General features: G+C 36.9%; 2 protein-coding genes across 6 annotated transcripts in view; one reads left to right on the top strand and one right to left on the bottom strand.

The window, feature by feature from the left end:
* Positions 1-7,368, bottom strand: part of rpa2 (replication protein A2) — a 27,422-nt gene extending 20,054 nt beyond the window's left edge. Inside the window, exons 1-2 of the mRNA XM_057833515.1 lie at positions 7,205-7,368; positions 6,928-7,025 (exon numbers count right to left, since the gene is read on the bottom strand). Coding sequence (XP_057689498.1) covers positions 6,928-7,025; positions 7,205-7,217 — 111 coding nt within the window. The 5' untranslated portion in view covers positions 7,218-7,368. The remainder of the gene's footprint in view (positions 1-6,927; positions 7,026-7,204) is intronic.
* Positions 4,210-15,782, top strand: part of smpdl3b (sphingomyelin phosphodiesterase acid like 3B) — a 23,535-nt gene continuing 11,962 nt past the window's right edge. The window contains exons 1-4 of one of the 5 annotated variants that reach the window (XM_057833479.1): positions 4,210-4,254; positions 12,294-12,354; positions 12,490-12,594; positions 12,665-12,878. In XM_057833479.1, coding sequence (XP_057689462.1) covers positions 12,534-12,594; positions 12,665-12,878 — 275 coding nt within the window. In that variant the 5' untranslated portion in view covers positions 4,210-4,254; positions 12,294-12,354; positions 12,490-12,533. Of the gene's footprint in view, positions 4,255-4,891; positions 5,896-6,797; positions 7,820-8,262; positions 8,279-12,273; positions 12,355-12,489; positions 12,595-12,664; positions 12,879-15,782 lie in introns of those variants that run through there. The other 4 variants (XM_057833480.1, XM_057833477.1, XM_057833478.1 and 1 more) reach the window with 4 other exon arrangements.

Below are 15,782 nucleotides of genomic sequence, written 5' to 3'. Positions count from 1 at the left end.
TTTAAATGTCCCGTGATGCTTCCGCAATGGTTGCGTTGTTGCAAATCTCGCATGATCCCGTGCTGCTGTGACGTAAACGCTCGAGCCTAATTACGATGGTATCTGACTGCCACTGTTACCGTTTCTGTTATACATATTAAAAAAAAAACTTTAGTAAGGGGGAAGTGTAAATAAATTATAAGATTAAGATGTGTTATCAATGAAAAAATTAAAAGTGTTCGTTGGCTGTCACTGAGTAGCATTTGCGATCGCTACACAAAGCTAACTAAATTACCCCCAAGAACGGTAAGAGACGTAGGACAAACAGAGGTTATATAAGAAAGACAGGGCTGATGGTAAAGGATAGCTTGTTGAAACAGGAGAATGTCATTGTCAGTCGCGTTGATAAAAAAAAAAAAAAAAAAAAAAGCTAAAGCTATGCTTAGGTCAACTCGTTTTTTTTCATCTTTTTCAGCCTTCGAAACTCAAGCCATCTCTTTAACTGAACATTTTTATGTTCTTCCACACCTTTGCCAGTCAATTTGGCACCAGGCACATCATTTTCGGAGAGAATTGTTAAGTTTAGCTCTGTAAACATCTCCTTAGTACATGATTTCCATTCATTTCCTATTAGGGACAAATGGTGGATTGTCCCTATTTAGCAACAGTAACTAATGTCATGAATATTAATGAGCAGAAGTGACGTGTTGCTTGCGGTATGCCATTGTTGTGTTGTTTTTGTTTTGTTGGCGTTGGCTACAGCTTACAGTAGTAGTGCCCCGTGCTTTCGGTTGCAAGTAAAACCATTGGAAAACCCTCCGGAAGTTGCAGTTGTCCTTGTAGACGCTCCAATATGTGTTTGTCAATGTTAAACAGATTCATTTTTTTGTGGATGAAAACCTTATAATTTTTACAGATGACAACATTTTGATTAAAGATGTCCCGATTAAAGATGGGTCCGATCACGTCATTTTCAAAGTATCGGAATCGGCAAAAAAATATCAGACATGCCTTTTTTGATTTATTTAATTATTTTTTTTAATTTAAATCGTTTTCTAATTGTATTTAACGTTACAGACAAAATGTCTTACACTCATCCAGAGTAGTTTTGGCTTAAAGTAGGGCTATCAAATTTATTGCGTCAACGGCGGTAATTTTTTTTAATTAATCACCTTAAATAATTAACGCATGCGCTGCATGACCCACTCACGCATTGTCGCGTTCAATCAATAAAGACGCCGTTTTACCTATAGATAGCGCTAAAAGGCAGCATATAATGAGTAGAAAGAATTTTGAATGCTTTTCGAGCCATTTATTATGTGGCTAAAGCCTTACAATACCTCTCTCAGCAATTAAAAATAACGTGGGAGGCAATGTGGGGAAGAAAGGTAGTAGTTGATCATTTTCATCACACCCCATGTTCTTTCCCAACGCAGAGAAGATATATCAATTGGTGCCCCTACGCACAGTCATGGTTGCACTTCCCATCATGCAATTGGGCAGAAGTTAAATGGCTGCAGTATCATTTACTGAAAGCTCAACAAATACAATAGATGGCAATATTTAGTCCCAATATACAAAGTCACATTTATCCTTTAAGAATTACAAGTCTTTCTATCCGTGGATCCCTCTCACAGAAAGAATGTTAATAATGTAAATACCATCTTGAGGAATTATTATCATAATAAAAAAATACAGTACTTATGTACTCTATGTTGAATGTATATATTCGTCCGATTTTTATTCATTTTTTTCTTAATGCATTGCCAAAATGTATATGATCGGGAAAAATTATCGGGAATGATTGGAATTGAATTGGGAGCAAAAAAAAAAGCAATCGGATCGGGAAATATCGAGATCGGCAGATACTCAAACTAAAACGATCGGATCGGGAGCAAAAAAACATGATCGGAACAATCCTAAATTTGATTATTTGTCGACTAAAACTAAACGAAAACCTTTTTTTAGTATCCGTTAACGAAAACCAGACGAAGACTAAGGACTTATTTAGGCTTATGCGTTCCGTTGACGGCGGAGCGACGGTGTAGACCCTACATCCTCATTGACCATTCAAAGTTCTGCATCAAGGGAACGCGTTGGTCTGTAATTCACTGCCAAGCACCTAGAGGGGAGTGGCTTTATCTTTTTATGGTTTTGAGGGACTTGTCGAATTCCTTTAGTTTTCCTCCGGTCATAGTTATACAGATGTTGCGGTAGAGCCGGGCGGTAAACTGAAAATTTACTGTTACCGAAATTCTTCACGATGACCGACTTAATTTTGACCATGTTGGTAAATTCGGTAATTTAACCCTTGAGAGTCGAAGGACGCGCCGGCGCGTCCTCAGCGCACGTCGTCTTTGAAGCGCCCTCACGTTTTAATAACGTCACCCACATGCCGTTGGTTGGTCTCGTTTTAAAGTGCGGAAGTTGCGGTTTACTCTCGTTATTATTTGAAGTCAATCGACCAACTAGAACGTGAGATATTGTCATTTAAGTTTTATAGTTTTATTGTCCTCTCAAAAAAACATTAAAACGCTGCATGGATCATTTGTTTATGTCTATATTTCCATCATTTCTAGTCCTTTTTCAAAACGGAAGCTCCATGAAAAAAACACAAATCAAACGAACCCTTTCGAAGTCACAGTGGAAGCACAAAATGCGTTTTTTTTTTTTTTTTTTTTTAAATAAATATAACTGCGGTGCGAGGTTCAACCGAACGAGAGGGAGGAGGAGTGTTCTGAAGCAGCGAGGTGGCGAGCGACGGCCAGTTGGATACTGCTGGATCGAGCAGCGACTTTGTGTGACTTTGACAATGAACGGAAAACTAAATTTAGCGCAAGCAATTGTGCTTCTGATCAACTTGAGGAAGAGGATGGTCCAAATTCGTCATCATCGTCTTCTTCGGAAGAGTCCTCGAGTGAAGATAGTGACGGATTTGAACACGTGGGTGACGCCATCGACGAGCAGAGGTAAACCAACTCACTCTTTTTTTTCATGCTGAAAACGTTTCTTTTGAAAGTTTCTTTTGATATTGCAAGACAAAGTTAATTTTGATGCAATATAAGTGTGTGTTTGTGTATATAATAATAAAATGTGCATATCAGATCAAAGTCGTACGTGCACTGTGGGTATCCCAGGCAGGAATTTATAATTTGTGGTGTTCTTCTTTCTATATGAAGATTAGGGATGTAGCACATATTCAGCTATGGTATTCTTTCTATTGTCATACATATAGATTTCCATTATTATTTATTTCTGTATATATTTTTATTTTATACTTTATTATTTTCATAAATACTGACTTATTTTCATGTACATTTATAGTGACAATGAAAGCAAAGTGAAATGAAAATGGAAGGGTGGAAAGAGGACCGACACCCCATGGAAGTGTGAGCTGTGTGATGTAGCCGTGTCTAATTCCAGGACGAAACTGCTTTTCGGAGTGGCATGACTGAAAAAAATTTAACTTGTTTATTGTAAATATTTTTGAAAATGCTTTTTTCCCCCCAATGTTATATATATATTTTTTCCCACATCAATCTTCTCAATTTGTGTATATAAATGTGTGTTCAAGAAGCTTGATTGTGTGTACATAGTTTTCATCAGGCGATTGGCCGCAATACCTAAACTCATAAAGAGATGGCCTCTAAACACTTTTTGTGTTAGATGGTATATATTTTTTCACTGTTCTTCACTGTTAGGTCTGCTGTATATAACCTGTTTTGACTGGAGCATGTGTAAAGGCAAAAAACGCCTATGGCTATACTTGTTGTTTATGTTGAATTGTCAAATATAAGACTATTTATTCTAAATTTTTTTGGTTGAATGTTCATCCTAACATGTTGAATAAATATTACAAAGTTTCAAAACGGTTCGTTACGCATGTTTGGTTGTCAATTGGACATCAATTTTAAAAATTTTGACAAAACGATTTTGGAATTTTTGGTCTTTTTGGGCCCAAAATGATGATTTATAATTGATCAGTGAAGGAAACAACAATTTGGACATGAAGTTCAAGGTGTCACAAAAAAAGGGACCAAACCAGGACATCGTAAACAATTCTTTCTTTGAAATATAAAGGCAACTTCAAAGGCATGCAAAATCAGACAAAATAGGCCCAGACCTTAAAGGGTTAATAAAACAAGAAAATATAGTCTTTTCATCCCGCTTTGACTCAGTGTTGTTCGGCTATCTTCATTCCCCTTTAAGAAAGCAGTCAGTGTGCTTACGTATGAAGTCACGTGGTTATCAGCAAATCAAACAAACAGACCCCCGGTAGGCTAACGCTAGCGGCTAATGCTACAGCAAACGTGATGGAGTCTGGCTTAAGGGAGCTTTGCCAAACTTTCACCCGACATTAAGTAGACTCTAGGTGGCTTTCAGACGGGCTTTCACCTGCTGTCCTCCCTGGTTCTCTTGATTACAGGAGCGTGTGCTTTCAGTGCTTTCTAATGGTAGCCAGGCCACAGGCTAACCCTAGCGGCTAACGCTACAAATGAACGTGATGGAGTTGGATAGCGGCTCTAACCTTATCAAAACGGCTGAAATTAATGAGTGGACTGGGCACGGACTGCATCTAGCAATCATTATGTCGTGTTATTTTGTATCTCTCTGTGTGTGTGATTTCTCTGATAGCTTTCATGACGGTAAAGCACTCAGCATAAAGTATAATCCAACAGTGACGCCTACGTATATATATATGACCGTTTAAAGGCCACAGCTATTTTTCTGTATGTACTTGCTTTATTTTGCCATCATAAAATCTTAAATATTTCATTGGCATAAAAGCAATATAGAATTAATGTGGCTGTGTCTGTGTGGGGTGCATGTGTGCGTGCATGTATTAAAAAATGCTCTGGGACAAAAAAAAAAACCTGAAACCTTGACGTAAAAACGTGTGTTGAGTACTTATGTCACAGCAGCCATTACCAATAAGTTGTCTGTTTGAAGTGTACTGTTAAAGCTGTAAGTCATTTGTGTTACAATGACATGTTTGCACAGTCGTCATATTGACTTTTATAATGTACATTTTTCAAGTCATACAAGCTGTTATAAATGTTCACACTAGAATTCTTATTGTTTACAAGAAATTTTTATATAATTAATGTTTAGACTGCATGAGCGATTGTCAAATTGAAAGCTGGTAATTACATTTAACGAGAAACGGTTAATTTGTATTTCATGCATTGATTCAGATTTTCGAATTATATAACAGTCCGCTTGGGCGAATTTATTGTCATTTATCGTTATCGAGGTAAATTTGCTCAATTTACCGTGATACGCACTTAAGGCCATATCGCCCAGCCCTATGTTGAGGCGTAGGCCACAGAGAAGATGTTAGCGGAGGTATTTGAATGTTTGAAAATGGCGGTGTTGTTTTGCTGAACAGCAACAACGTTCTGAGCGGCCCAATCATAGTCCTTTGACGTTCACATCACGACGTGTTGCCGTGATGTGTATGCAGGATTTTTTGAAGGCGCACGTCAAGCTACGGCGTAGGATCCAAATCAGGTCTGCGTTAACGGCGTAGGTCCGCCGACAGCATAACGCAGAAGCATAAAATCAACCTTAACACATTTTGAAATGACTAAAATATAGAGGTGTGCAAAATTTCCGATTCTTAGATTATTCACGATTCGGCCGTGCAAGATTCGAGAACGATTCACAAACATCCAAATTCCGATTATTGAAATATGTCAAGTAAAGCGGAACTAAAACACAGTCAGCGTGATCTTCAGGACGCAATGAGGAACGGACCGCATTGCGTCCCGAGAGTTAACATTATGCTTGTCATTACCCGGCTAATGACAATGCTCAACTCACGGCTCTGGCTCAACTCATGCCGCTAGATAAAAAAAACAATAATACCTGACTGCTGCCGACAGCCGCTACAAACTACGTCGATATCATGTTACGGTAGGTAATAGATATCATATGTATACACAACTAGATACAAAATGAGACTCAACGGCATTAGCAGCACATGTATTGAAAACCAGATGCGAAATGACAGACTTCAGTCGCCATCTTAAAGCAGGAGACTTCTCTAGAAGGCTTTGTTGTAGCGAATTTAATTAACTTTTTATCTAAAATACTCCTAAATTGGCAAAATCTTAACTTGAAACCATCTTTAAAAGTTTTAAAACTTTCACATGTCAAAAGTATACAGAAGGGAAATTATGGAATAATGGGAGCAATTTTAACAACTTTAACGGTTGATTCACAACATTAAATTAATCAAATGTAGTTCAAAGCTGCTGATATAGCATGGGGACTTGAATATTTTATTTACTGTTTTGAAGTGTTAACTTGATACTGAAGTAGTCGTTTATTTAAGCCTGAGGCTTTTTGTACAATCTTTGTAACTAATGTACGAAACATTGAAAGCAGCTAATAACTTGGGGGGTTTCTGGGTGTCATCAATAATCGATTAATAATCGAATCGTTGCCTCTGAATTATAATCGAATCGTTAGGTGCCCAAAGATTCCCACCTCTACTAACATATGACGAAGACGTATTTTCGTCCTAAAAACTAAGATAAAATTTAAAAGGACTGCCAAAAACAACAATATTCAAAATTCAAGAATTGCATTTCAGCTTGCTTCTTACACGTCTGCCTGGTGTGAAACCCCATTTTGGTCTGAGGATACAAAAGTGGGTTCGAAAAGCATCGGCATTATTTTTAGAAGAAAATGTTAAACTACAAAATTCACTTACAGCAACAACAACATAGGTCAGCAAATAACAATTTTTAAAAAATAGTTTAATTCACAATATTTAACATGAATAATAAAATTTTTAATACTTAAGATATTAATAATTTCATTACTCTAATAATTTACTAATCAACTCCTAATTAGGAAAACCTGTACACCACCTCGAAAATTCCTAATCTTAGCTTTACGCACACTCTTCCAAACACTTTGCAAGCCTAAAGGGAAACTTACTGATTTCTTCTCTCCACCCTGGGACATAGAAGGTGACGCAAAGCCACCGGGGGACTGAGTGTAGCCACCGACAGCCATACTCGAGTCACTGTATCCTCCTAAAAATACAACAGAAAACAAGAACGTCAAACATTGTGATGTTTATGTTTTGTCTATGAAAGCGACAGGGCACACATATGGTCGGCTAGGCTCGCTAATGACACCACTTAGCCAAAAATGACAAGTGGACGGCTTCTGCTCGCGGCGTTTGGTGTAAACGTCCGGGCGTAACGCTCACCCTGGTTCCACATTTTACTCGAATTGGCGTGCTTAGAGTAGTTTTGATTCGCGAGGGCTAGCTAAAAGCACTGCAAGTAAATCAGCTTCTTCCTGTAGCGCTCTCCCGCGCGGACGACTCAACTTAACGCGCATGCGTTGACTTCAATTCCCGCTAAAGTGTGTATGGTGTTTAAAGTGACGCTCTCATTTTTGTATGTCAGACCTTTTGAAGGCGATGAAAACAGTAGCTAACCGCTATGTTAGGATAACCATGAGTTTTAAAAATATAGATTTAATAATGTACATATTTTTATTGATAGTATGGAATATTAGAGGAGACTTTAAAAATGCGCCTGACAGACAAAACTCAGGATATAAAATTGACACCGTTATGACTGTGTTGCCTTTAGAAAATGAAACGGAAACTAATTTTTATAATCACTCCATATGGATGCTTTTATAGGTCTCTATCCTTTATTTTAAACTAAAATATGTATTTAGAAAGTTAAGATCAGACCTGCAATGTAGACTATAATGTAAACGCAATGTAAGTGAATATTTAGTTAAAAGTAGTGTTCTCAACGAGAGGAATTAACTGTGAAGGCAACACGAAATTCAATACTGTCAAAAGAAGGTAAGAAATTATATTTATTATTCAAAATGCCTGTCATTTTTAGCTTAAAAGCATTAATTGATGTCTAATATTTTTGTTTTAAGAAAATGACAAAAAATTATTCACTCGCACATTTTAAACTTTTAAACAAATTACGTCACGATGAAAAAAAATTGGTGTCACGGATATGTGCCTCATAACTATCGTTTAATAGTATTTTTTTGTTACTGTCCCATTTTCTCCGATTTGTTAGGTGATAAATTATCGATCCAAACGAGGGGGGGGGGGCGTTTAAAAGGGTAAATATATGAAAAATAAAATCTCGACCACTCTTTAATGTCTGTGATTTCTGCATCGCGACCCTTGTTATATTACCATATTTCACCCATAAAATCCCCCAAAAATCCAACTGTGGTCATTCACAGCTGTGTCTTGACACTCAGTGATACATGCTACATGGAGTTTTTGGATCGAAACAAGGTAAGTACGCGATAATATCTCGTAAAACTCATGGCGTCTTGAATTCTGCTCTTTCATGCTCTCACCTCCAGATCGGGTTTCGCAGTTTTAATTATTAACACAAAAAAAATGCACTCCTGTTCAAAATTTTTCTTCTCCCAGAAAATTGAGATTTTAAGCTTTCATCACACATGCATGCGTATCACACATGCATATCGGACAATTTTGAAAGTTGGCCAAATTGGGCGTCTCAGAGCGGAACAAGGGTTAGGGTTAGGTCACCTGAGTGTTTTCCGCCTAATATAGACACTATATATATATATATATATATATATATATATATACACACACATATATATAATATATATGTATACATTCACCGGCCACTTTATTAGATACACCTGTCCAACTGCTCGTTAACACTTAATTTCTAATCAGCCAATCACATGGCGGCAACGCAGTGCATTTAGGCATGCAGACATGGTTTAAGACAATCTCCTGCAGTTCAAATCGAGCATCAGTATGGGGAAGAAAGGTGATTTGAGTGACTTTAAACGTGGCATGGTTGTTGGTGCCAGAAGGGCTGGTCTGAGTATTTCAGAAACTGCTGATCTAGTGGGATTTTCACACGCAACCATCTCAAGGGTTTACAGAGAATGGTCCGAAAAAGAAAAAATATCCAGTGAGCGGCAGTTCTGTGGGCGGAAATGCCTTGTTGATGCCAGAGGTCAGAGGAGAATGGCCAGACTGGTTCGAGCTGATAGAAAGGCAACAGTAACTCAAATAACCGCCCGTTACAACCAAGGTAGGCAGAAGAGCATCTCTGAATGCACAGTACATCGAACTTTGAGGCAGATGGGCTACAGCGGCAGAAGACCAAGCCGGGTGCCACTCCTTTCAGCTAAGAACAGGAAACTGAGGCTACAATTTGCACAAGCTCATCGAAATTGGACAATAGAAGATTGGAAAAACGTTGCCTGGTCTGATAAGTCTCGATTTCTGCTGCGACATTCGGATGGTAGGGTCAGAATTTGGTGTCAACAACATGAAGGCATGGATCCATCTTGCCTTGTATCAACGGTTCAGGCTGGTGGTGGTGGTGTAATGGTGTGAGGAATATTTTCTTGGCACTCTTTGGGCCCCTTGGTACCAATTGAGCATCGTTGGAACGCCACAGCCTACCTGAATATTGTTGCTGACCATGTCCATCCCTTTATGACCACAATGTACCCAACTTCTGATGGCTACTTTCAGCAGGATAATGTGCCATGTCATAAAGCTGGAATCATCTCAGACTGGTTTCTTGAACATGACAATGAGTTCACTGTACTCAAATGGACTCCACAGTCACCAGATCTCAATCCAATAGAGCATCTTTGGGATGTGGTGGAACGGGAGATTCGCATCATGGATGTGCAGCCGACAAATCTGCACCAACTGTGTGATGCCATCATGTCAATATGGACCAAACTCTCTGAGGAATGCTTCCAGCACCTTGTTGCATCTATGCCACGAAGAATTGAAGCAGTTCTGAAGACAAAAGGGGGCCAACCCGTTACTAGCATGGTGTACCTAATAAAGTGGCCGGTGAGTATATATATATATACCGTAATTTTGGGACAATAAGCCGCTACTTTTTTCTCTCGTTTTGAATCCTGCTGCTTATAGTCCAGTGCGGCTTATTTGTTGATTTATTTGGGTTAATAGGTAAAACTTTATTTGACAGTGGCGTCATAAGACTGTAATAAGACCGTCATAATTACGACACTATCATGGGCATTACTGAATGCTTATGACATACTGTATGTCATTTAGTGTCATCGAGCAAATTATGTCACTAACTCCCTTTATGTCCAGCTCAGATCTTTTATATCAATTCTAAAGTGAGATAATTTGCTGAATGACACGAAAAGACATCTGTTATAAGCATTCATTATTGCTCACGACAGTGTCACGTCATAATTATGATTGTCTCATGACAGTCTTATGGCGCCACTGTCAAATAAAGTGTGACCAAATACCATAAGTTGCAATTAAACAACCAACTAGAAAAGTAACTGAAAAAATAATTAGCACCAAACATGAATTTTGATTGTTATTTACATCTGTAGCGCTGCAGTGCATGCTAGAAGGCATGTTCAATGACAACAGTGTTGACAGAAGGTGGCAGCAGAGGTTGACTGTCTCCCCTAAGGGAGCAGTGATGACTAAATGAAGCTTCTTGAAGCAATGAAGCTTTGAAGTTCAAAGCTTCATAGTGGTTCATTTGGTGTTATGACAGTCTTATGATGCTTCTGTCAAATAACGTGTTACCGGTTAATAACTTTTGAGGTAAATATCCCATAATACAGTGAGGACAACTGCAGCTTATAGTCCAGTGCGGCTTATCTATGAACAAATGTCGCTTTCGTGTCAAATTTGGTGGGTGGCGGCTTATAGTCAGGGGCGCTTGATAGTCCAAAAATGACGGTATATATGCGTATAAATTAAGGCTGTCAAAATTAGCGTGTTAACGGGCGATAATTAATTTTTTAAATTAATCACGTTAAAATATTTGACGCAATTAATGCACATGTCCCGCTCAAACAGATTAAAATGACAGTACAGTGTAATGCCCGCTTGTTACTTGTTTTTTGGTGTTTGCCCCCCCTGCTGGCGCTTGGGTCCAACTGATTTTATGTGTTAGTGCCATGAGTAAGCATGGTGTAATTACTGACATCAACAATGGTGAGCTACTACTTTATTTTTTGATTGAGAAAATTTTACAAATTTTAATAAAACGAAAACATTAAGAGGGGTTTTAATATAAAATTTCTATAACTTGTACCAACATTTATCTTTTAAGAACTACAAGTCTTTCTATCCATGGATCACTTTAAGAGAATGTTAATAATGTTAATGCCATCTTGTGGATTTATTGTTATAATAAACAAATACAGTACTTATGTACCGTATGTTGAATGAATATATCCGTCTTGTGTCTTATCTTTCCATTCCAACAATAACTTACAGAAAAATATGGCATATTTTATACATGGTTTGAATTGCGATTAATTACGATTAATTAATTTTTAAGCTGTATCGAGTTAATTACAGCCTAAAAATTAATTAATCGTAATTAATCGTAAATTAATCGCAATTCAAACCATCTATAAAATATGCCATATTTTTCTGTAAATTAGTGTTGGAATGGAAAGATGAGACACAAGATGGATATATACATTCAACATACGGTACATAAGTACTGTATTTGTTTATTATAACAATAAATCAACAAGATGGCATTACCATTATTAACATTCTCTTAAAGCGATCCATGGATAGAAAGACTTGTAGTTCTTAAAAGATAAATGTTAGTACAAGTTATAGAAATTTTATATTAAAACCCCTCTTAATGTTTTCATTTTAATAAAATTTGTAAAATTTTCAATCAAAAAATAAACTAGTAGCCCGCAATTGTTGATGTCAATAATTACTTACACAATGCTCATGGGTGCTGAAGCCTATAAAATCAGTCACACCCAAGCGCCAGCAGAGGGCGGCAAAACACCATAAAACACAATTAACAAGTGGGCATTTCACTCTACTGACATTTAAATCTGTCTGAGCGGGACATGTGCATTAATTGCGTCAAATATTTTAACGTGATTAATTTAAAAAATTAATTACTGCCCGTTAACGCGATAATTTTGACAGCCCTAATATATATACATACATACATTTTTTTTTTTTTTTTACCAAAGAGATAATTGTCTGCCAAAAGATGGTAAATGTTGCTAAATAAAAATTGGGAAATTTTAAACTAAATTTGCCATAAATAACTGTCAGAACACAAAATTGGTGTAGGTAAATGAACAAGAGTTTGGAAATATTGTGATATAAAATCAGTCAATAAATAAAAAGTGTTGGAGCAAACAACAGGTTAAATCGATTCATCAAATAGAAAAAAATATGTTTGGGAAGTAGCTTCACGCAACTGTTTTAAACCATTTGAATGAATTTGACAACAAAGGCAGTGTGTCTACTGTATTTTTAGGAAGTCGTGACACTTCCAGTTTATGTTTGAGACGCTTGACAAACACCACACGCTCGGCAAGGTAAGGAACATCATGCAGAAGTTACATGAAAATGGAAATCCCGCCATTTCCTTGCTTGGTAAAATATTGACTAATATTACAATAGGCAATAAATGTGTGACATAATGTCGACCATCTGGCCTCTCCCATGTAAAGTGACCTGGAACAGAGATACATTTGTATGCTGGCTTCGCTTCAACATGACTGCAGAGAGATTGCTGCTGCGTTTCCTATTTCTACATGGGACCCTTGCACTTTCAGGTGAGTAACCATATAAGATATTCACAACATTGTTAAAGTATTTTTTAATAATAATTTTTATATGGATTAGGGAACTTTTGGCACATCACCGACCTGCACTGGGACCCAAGTTATGAAGTGACAAATGGCAATAAACTCATGTGTGAGTCCAATAATTCAAAACCGGTGTCCCAGGTGGGTCTATTTGGAAGCTACGCATGCGATTCACCCTGGAAACTCATCAACTCATCCATCGTTGCCATGAGCGAAATTCTCCCAAATCCGGATTTCATCGTGTGGACAGGGTAAATGTATTTTAAATCAGTCAACTGTAGTTTACCTTGCATTTACAGTTATCCAACAGCCACAAGTGATACTTGAAAATGGAACAGAAAAACAGAAGTGTAAGGAAAATGACCTTTGGTCCAAACTGTATTTGGTTTGATGAGAAAGCTTAACAGTTTCTGGAGCAAGTGATAATTTTTGGTAGTTGAAAAAAAAACTTAATCCATACAAACACAGCCACGCACACACACGTACACACAGTGGATATCACATTTTTTTGGTCCCGATCCGATCCCGATCGTTTTAGTTTTAGTATCTGCCGATCCCGATATTTCCCGATCCGATTACTTTTTTTTGGTCCCGATTCAATTCCAATCATTCCCGATAATTTTTCCCGATCATATACATTTTGGCAATGCATTAGGAAAAAATGAATAAAACTCGGACGAATATATACATTCAACATACAGTACATAAGTACTGTATTTGTTTATTATGACAATAAATCCTCAAGATGGCATTTACATTATTAACATTCTTTCTGTGAGAGGGATCCACGGATAGAAAGACTTGTAATTCTTAAAGGATAAATGTGACTTTGTATATTGTGACTAAATATTGCCATCTAGTGTATTTGTTGAGCTTTCAGTAAATGATACTGTAGCTATTTAACTTCTGCCCAAATGCATAATGGGAAGTGCAACCATGACTGTGCGTCGTGGTACCAATTGATATATCTCCTCTGCGTTGGGAAATAACATAGGGTGTTAAGAAAAAGATCAACTACTACCTTTCTTCTCCACATTGCTTCCCACGATTATTCTAAACGTTGGGAGAGGGTTTGTAAGGTTTTAGCCATTTAAAAAAAGGCTCCAAAGGCTGCCAAAATTCTCTCTACTCATTTTACGCTGCCTTGTAGCTCTATATACCGTATGGGTAAAATGGCGCCATTATAGATTGAACGCGACAATGCGTGAGTGGGTCGTGCAGCGCATGCGTTAATTGCGTTATATATTGTAACGTGATAAATGTAATAAATATTAATTCTCGCCGTTGACTTGATAAATTTGATAACCCTACCTTAAGCTTAAACTAAAGACTCTGGAGGAGTGTAACACATTATGTCTGTAACGTTGAATACAATTAGAAAACGATTTCATTAAAAAATATATATATATTAAAAAAAGGCATGTCCGATATTTTTTTGCCGATTCCGATACTTTGAAAATGACGTGATCGGCATCCCGATCAATCGGGACATCTCTAGTTAAAATATTTGACGCAATTAACGCACATGCCCCGCTCAAACAGATTAAAATGACAGCACAGTGTCATGTCAACTTGTTACTAGTTTTTTTTTTGGTGTTTTGTCGCCCTCTGCTGGTGCTTGGGTGCGACTGATTTTTATGGGTTTCAGCACAATGAGCATTGTGTAATTATTGACATCAACAATGGTGAGCTACTAGTTTATCTTTTGATTGAAAATTTTACAAATTTTATTAAAACGAAAACATTAAGAGGGGTTTTAATATAAAATTTCTATAACTTGTACTAACATTTATCTTTTAAGAACTTTCTGTCCATGGATCGCTTTAACAGAATGTTAATGCCATCTTGTTGATTTATTGTTATAATAAACAATACAGTACTTATGTACAATTGCAATGTGCAATTTTGTTGTTTTATCACAATAGATTGGTTTATTTACATTTCCAAAAAGAGAAGCCATTCATTTACGAATGTGATTGCACTTTAGTTTACATATTCAAATGTTCAGATATTAAGATTTGAATGAGGCAAAATAACATGCTTTTTCTCTCAAATATATATTGTTAGAATCATTTGTTCCGGATGTACTGTAATCATTTTCTGTATTAAAAATTAATTTGGTGTTGAAACTTAGTCTTGAAAAAGAGGGGGTCGTCTTATAATCAGGGCCGTCTTATATTCGGGCCATTACGGTATTTTTTGATTGAAAATTTTACAAATTTTATTGAAATGAAAACATTAAGAGGGGGTTTAAAAATAGTATAACTTGTACTAACATTTATCTTTTAAGAGCTACAAGTCTTTCTATCCGTGGATCCCTTTAACAGAAAGAATGTCAATGTTAATGCCATCTTGAGGATTTATTGTTATAATAAACAAATACAGTATTTTAGTAGAGTATGTTGAATGTATGTATCCGTCTTGTGTCTTATCTTTCTATTCCAACAATAATTTACAGAAAAATATGGCATATTTTATAGATGGTTTGAATTATGATTAATTACGATTAATTAATTTTTAAGCTGTGATTAACTCGATTAAAAAATTTTATCGTTTGATAGCCCTAATACATAATAGATTCTTCATAATGTTCAATATTCTGCAACGGAGTATGACATACTCCCATTGTGACCATTCAACGTGCGTCGTTTATTAGGAGAAAGCAGCGAACAGAAAGGAGTTATTGGGGGACATAAGAAGCACAAACAACAACAAGAAATACATTGAACGCCTACACTAACTATGAATATGATAGTGCTATCGTTAGCTAGTTGTATTTCCAGTTGACACCATGTGAGGGGCCTGATGACCAAGGAGAAAGGGAGGGGGGTTCAAAAACATAAGTGATTGGGAGAGGTGCAGTGTATACAAATCCGCCATGTGTGGTGAAGAACCCTGTATTTGTGTGAATCCCTTGTGAGTGTATGTTGGCATCCTATGCTATGCTGCCTGATCGCTAATCCTGACATCGAGTTTCTCTACTTGAGTGTGTCTAATTGCACCTAGGCATGCGTGAATCTCATCAGACATGTGAAATGAGTGAAAATGCCACTCAGGATGTATGCAATTTTCTAGATGAAAGATCAGATTTAAACATATTCAACAAAACAGCATATAGAAATGATAATAAATTTGCATTTGATTGAATTACATCC

This window comes from Corythoichthys intestinalis, chromosome 4, assembly GCF_030265065.1.
Source record: "Corythoichthys intestinalis isolate RoL2023-P3 chromosome 4, ASM3026506v1, whole genome shotgun sequence".
Lineage (NCBI taxonomy): Eukaryota > Metazoa > Chordata > Actinopteri > Syngnathiformes > Syngnathidae > Corythoichthys > Corythoichthys intestinalis.
The sequence above is the reverse complement of the archived record's forward strand: the minus strand, read 5'-3'. Positions and strand labels throughout refer to the sequence as shown.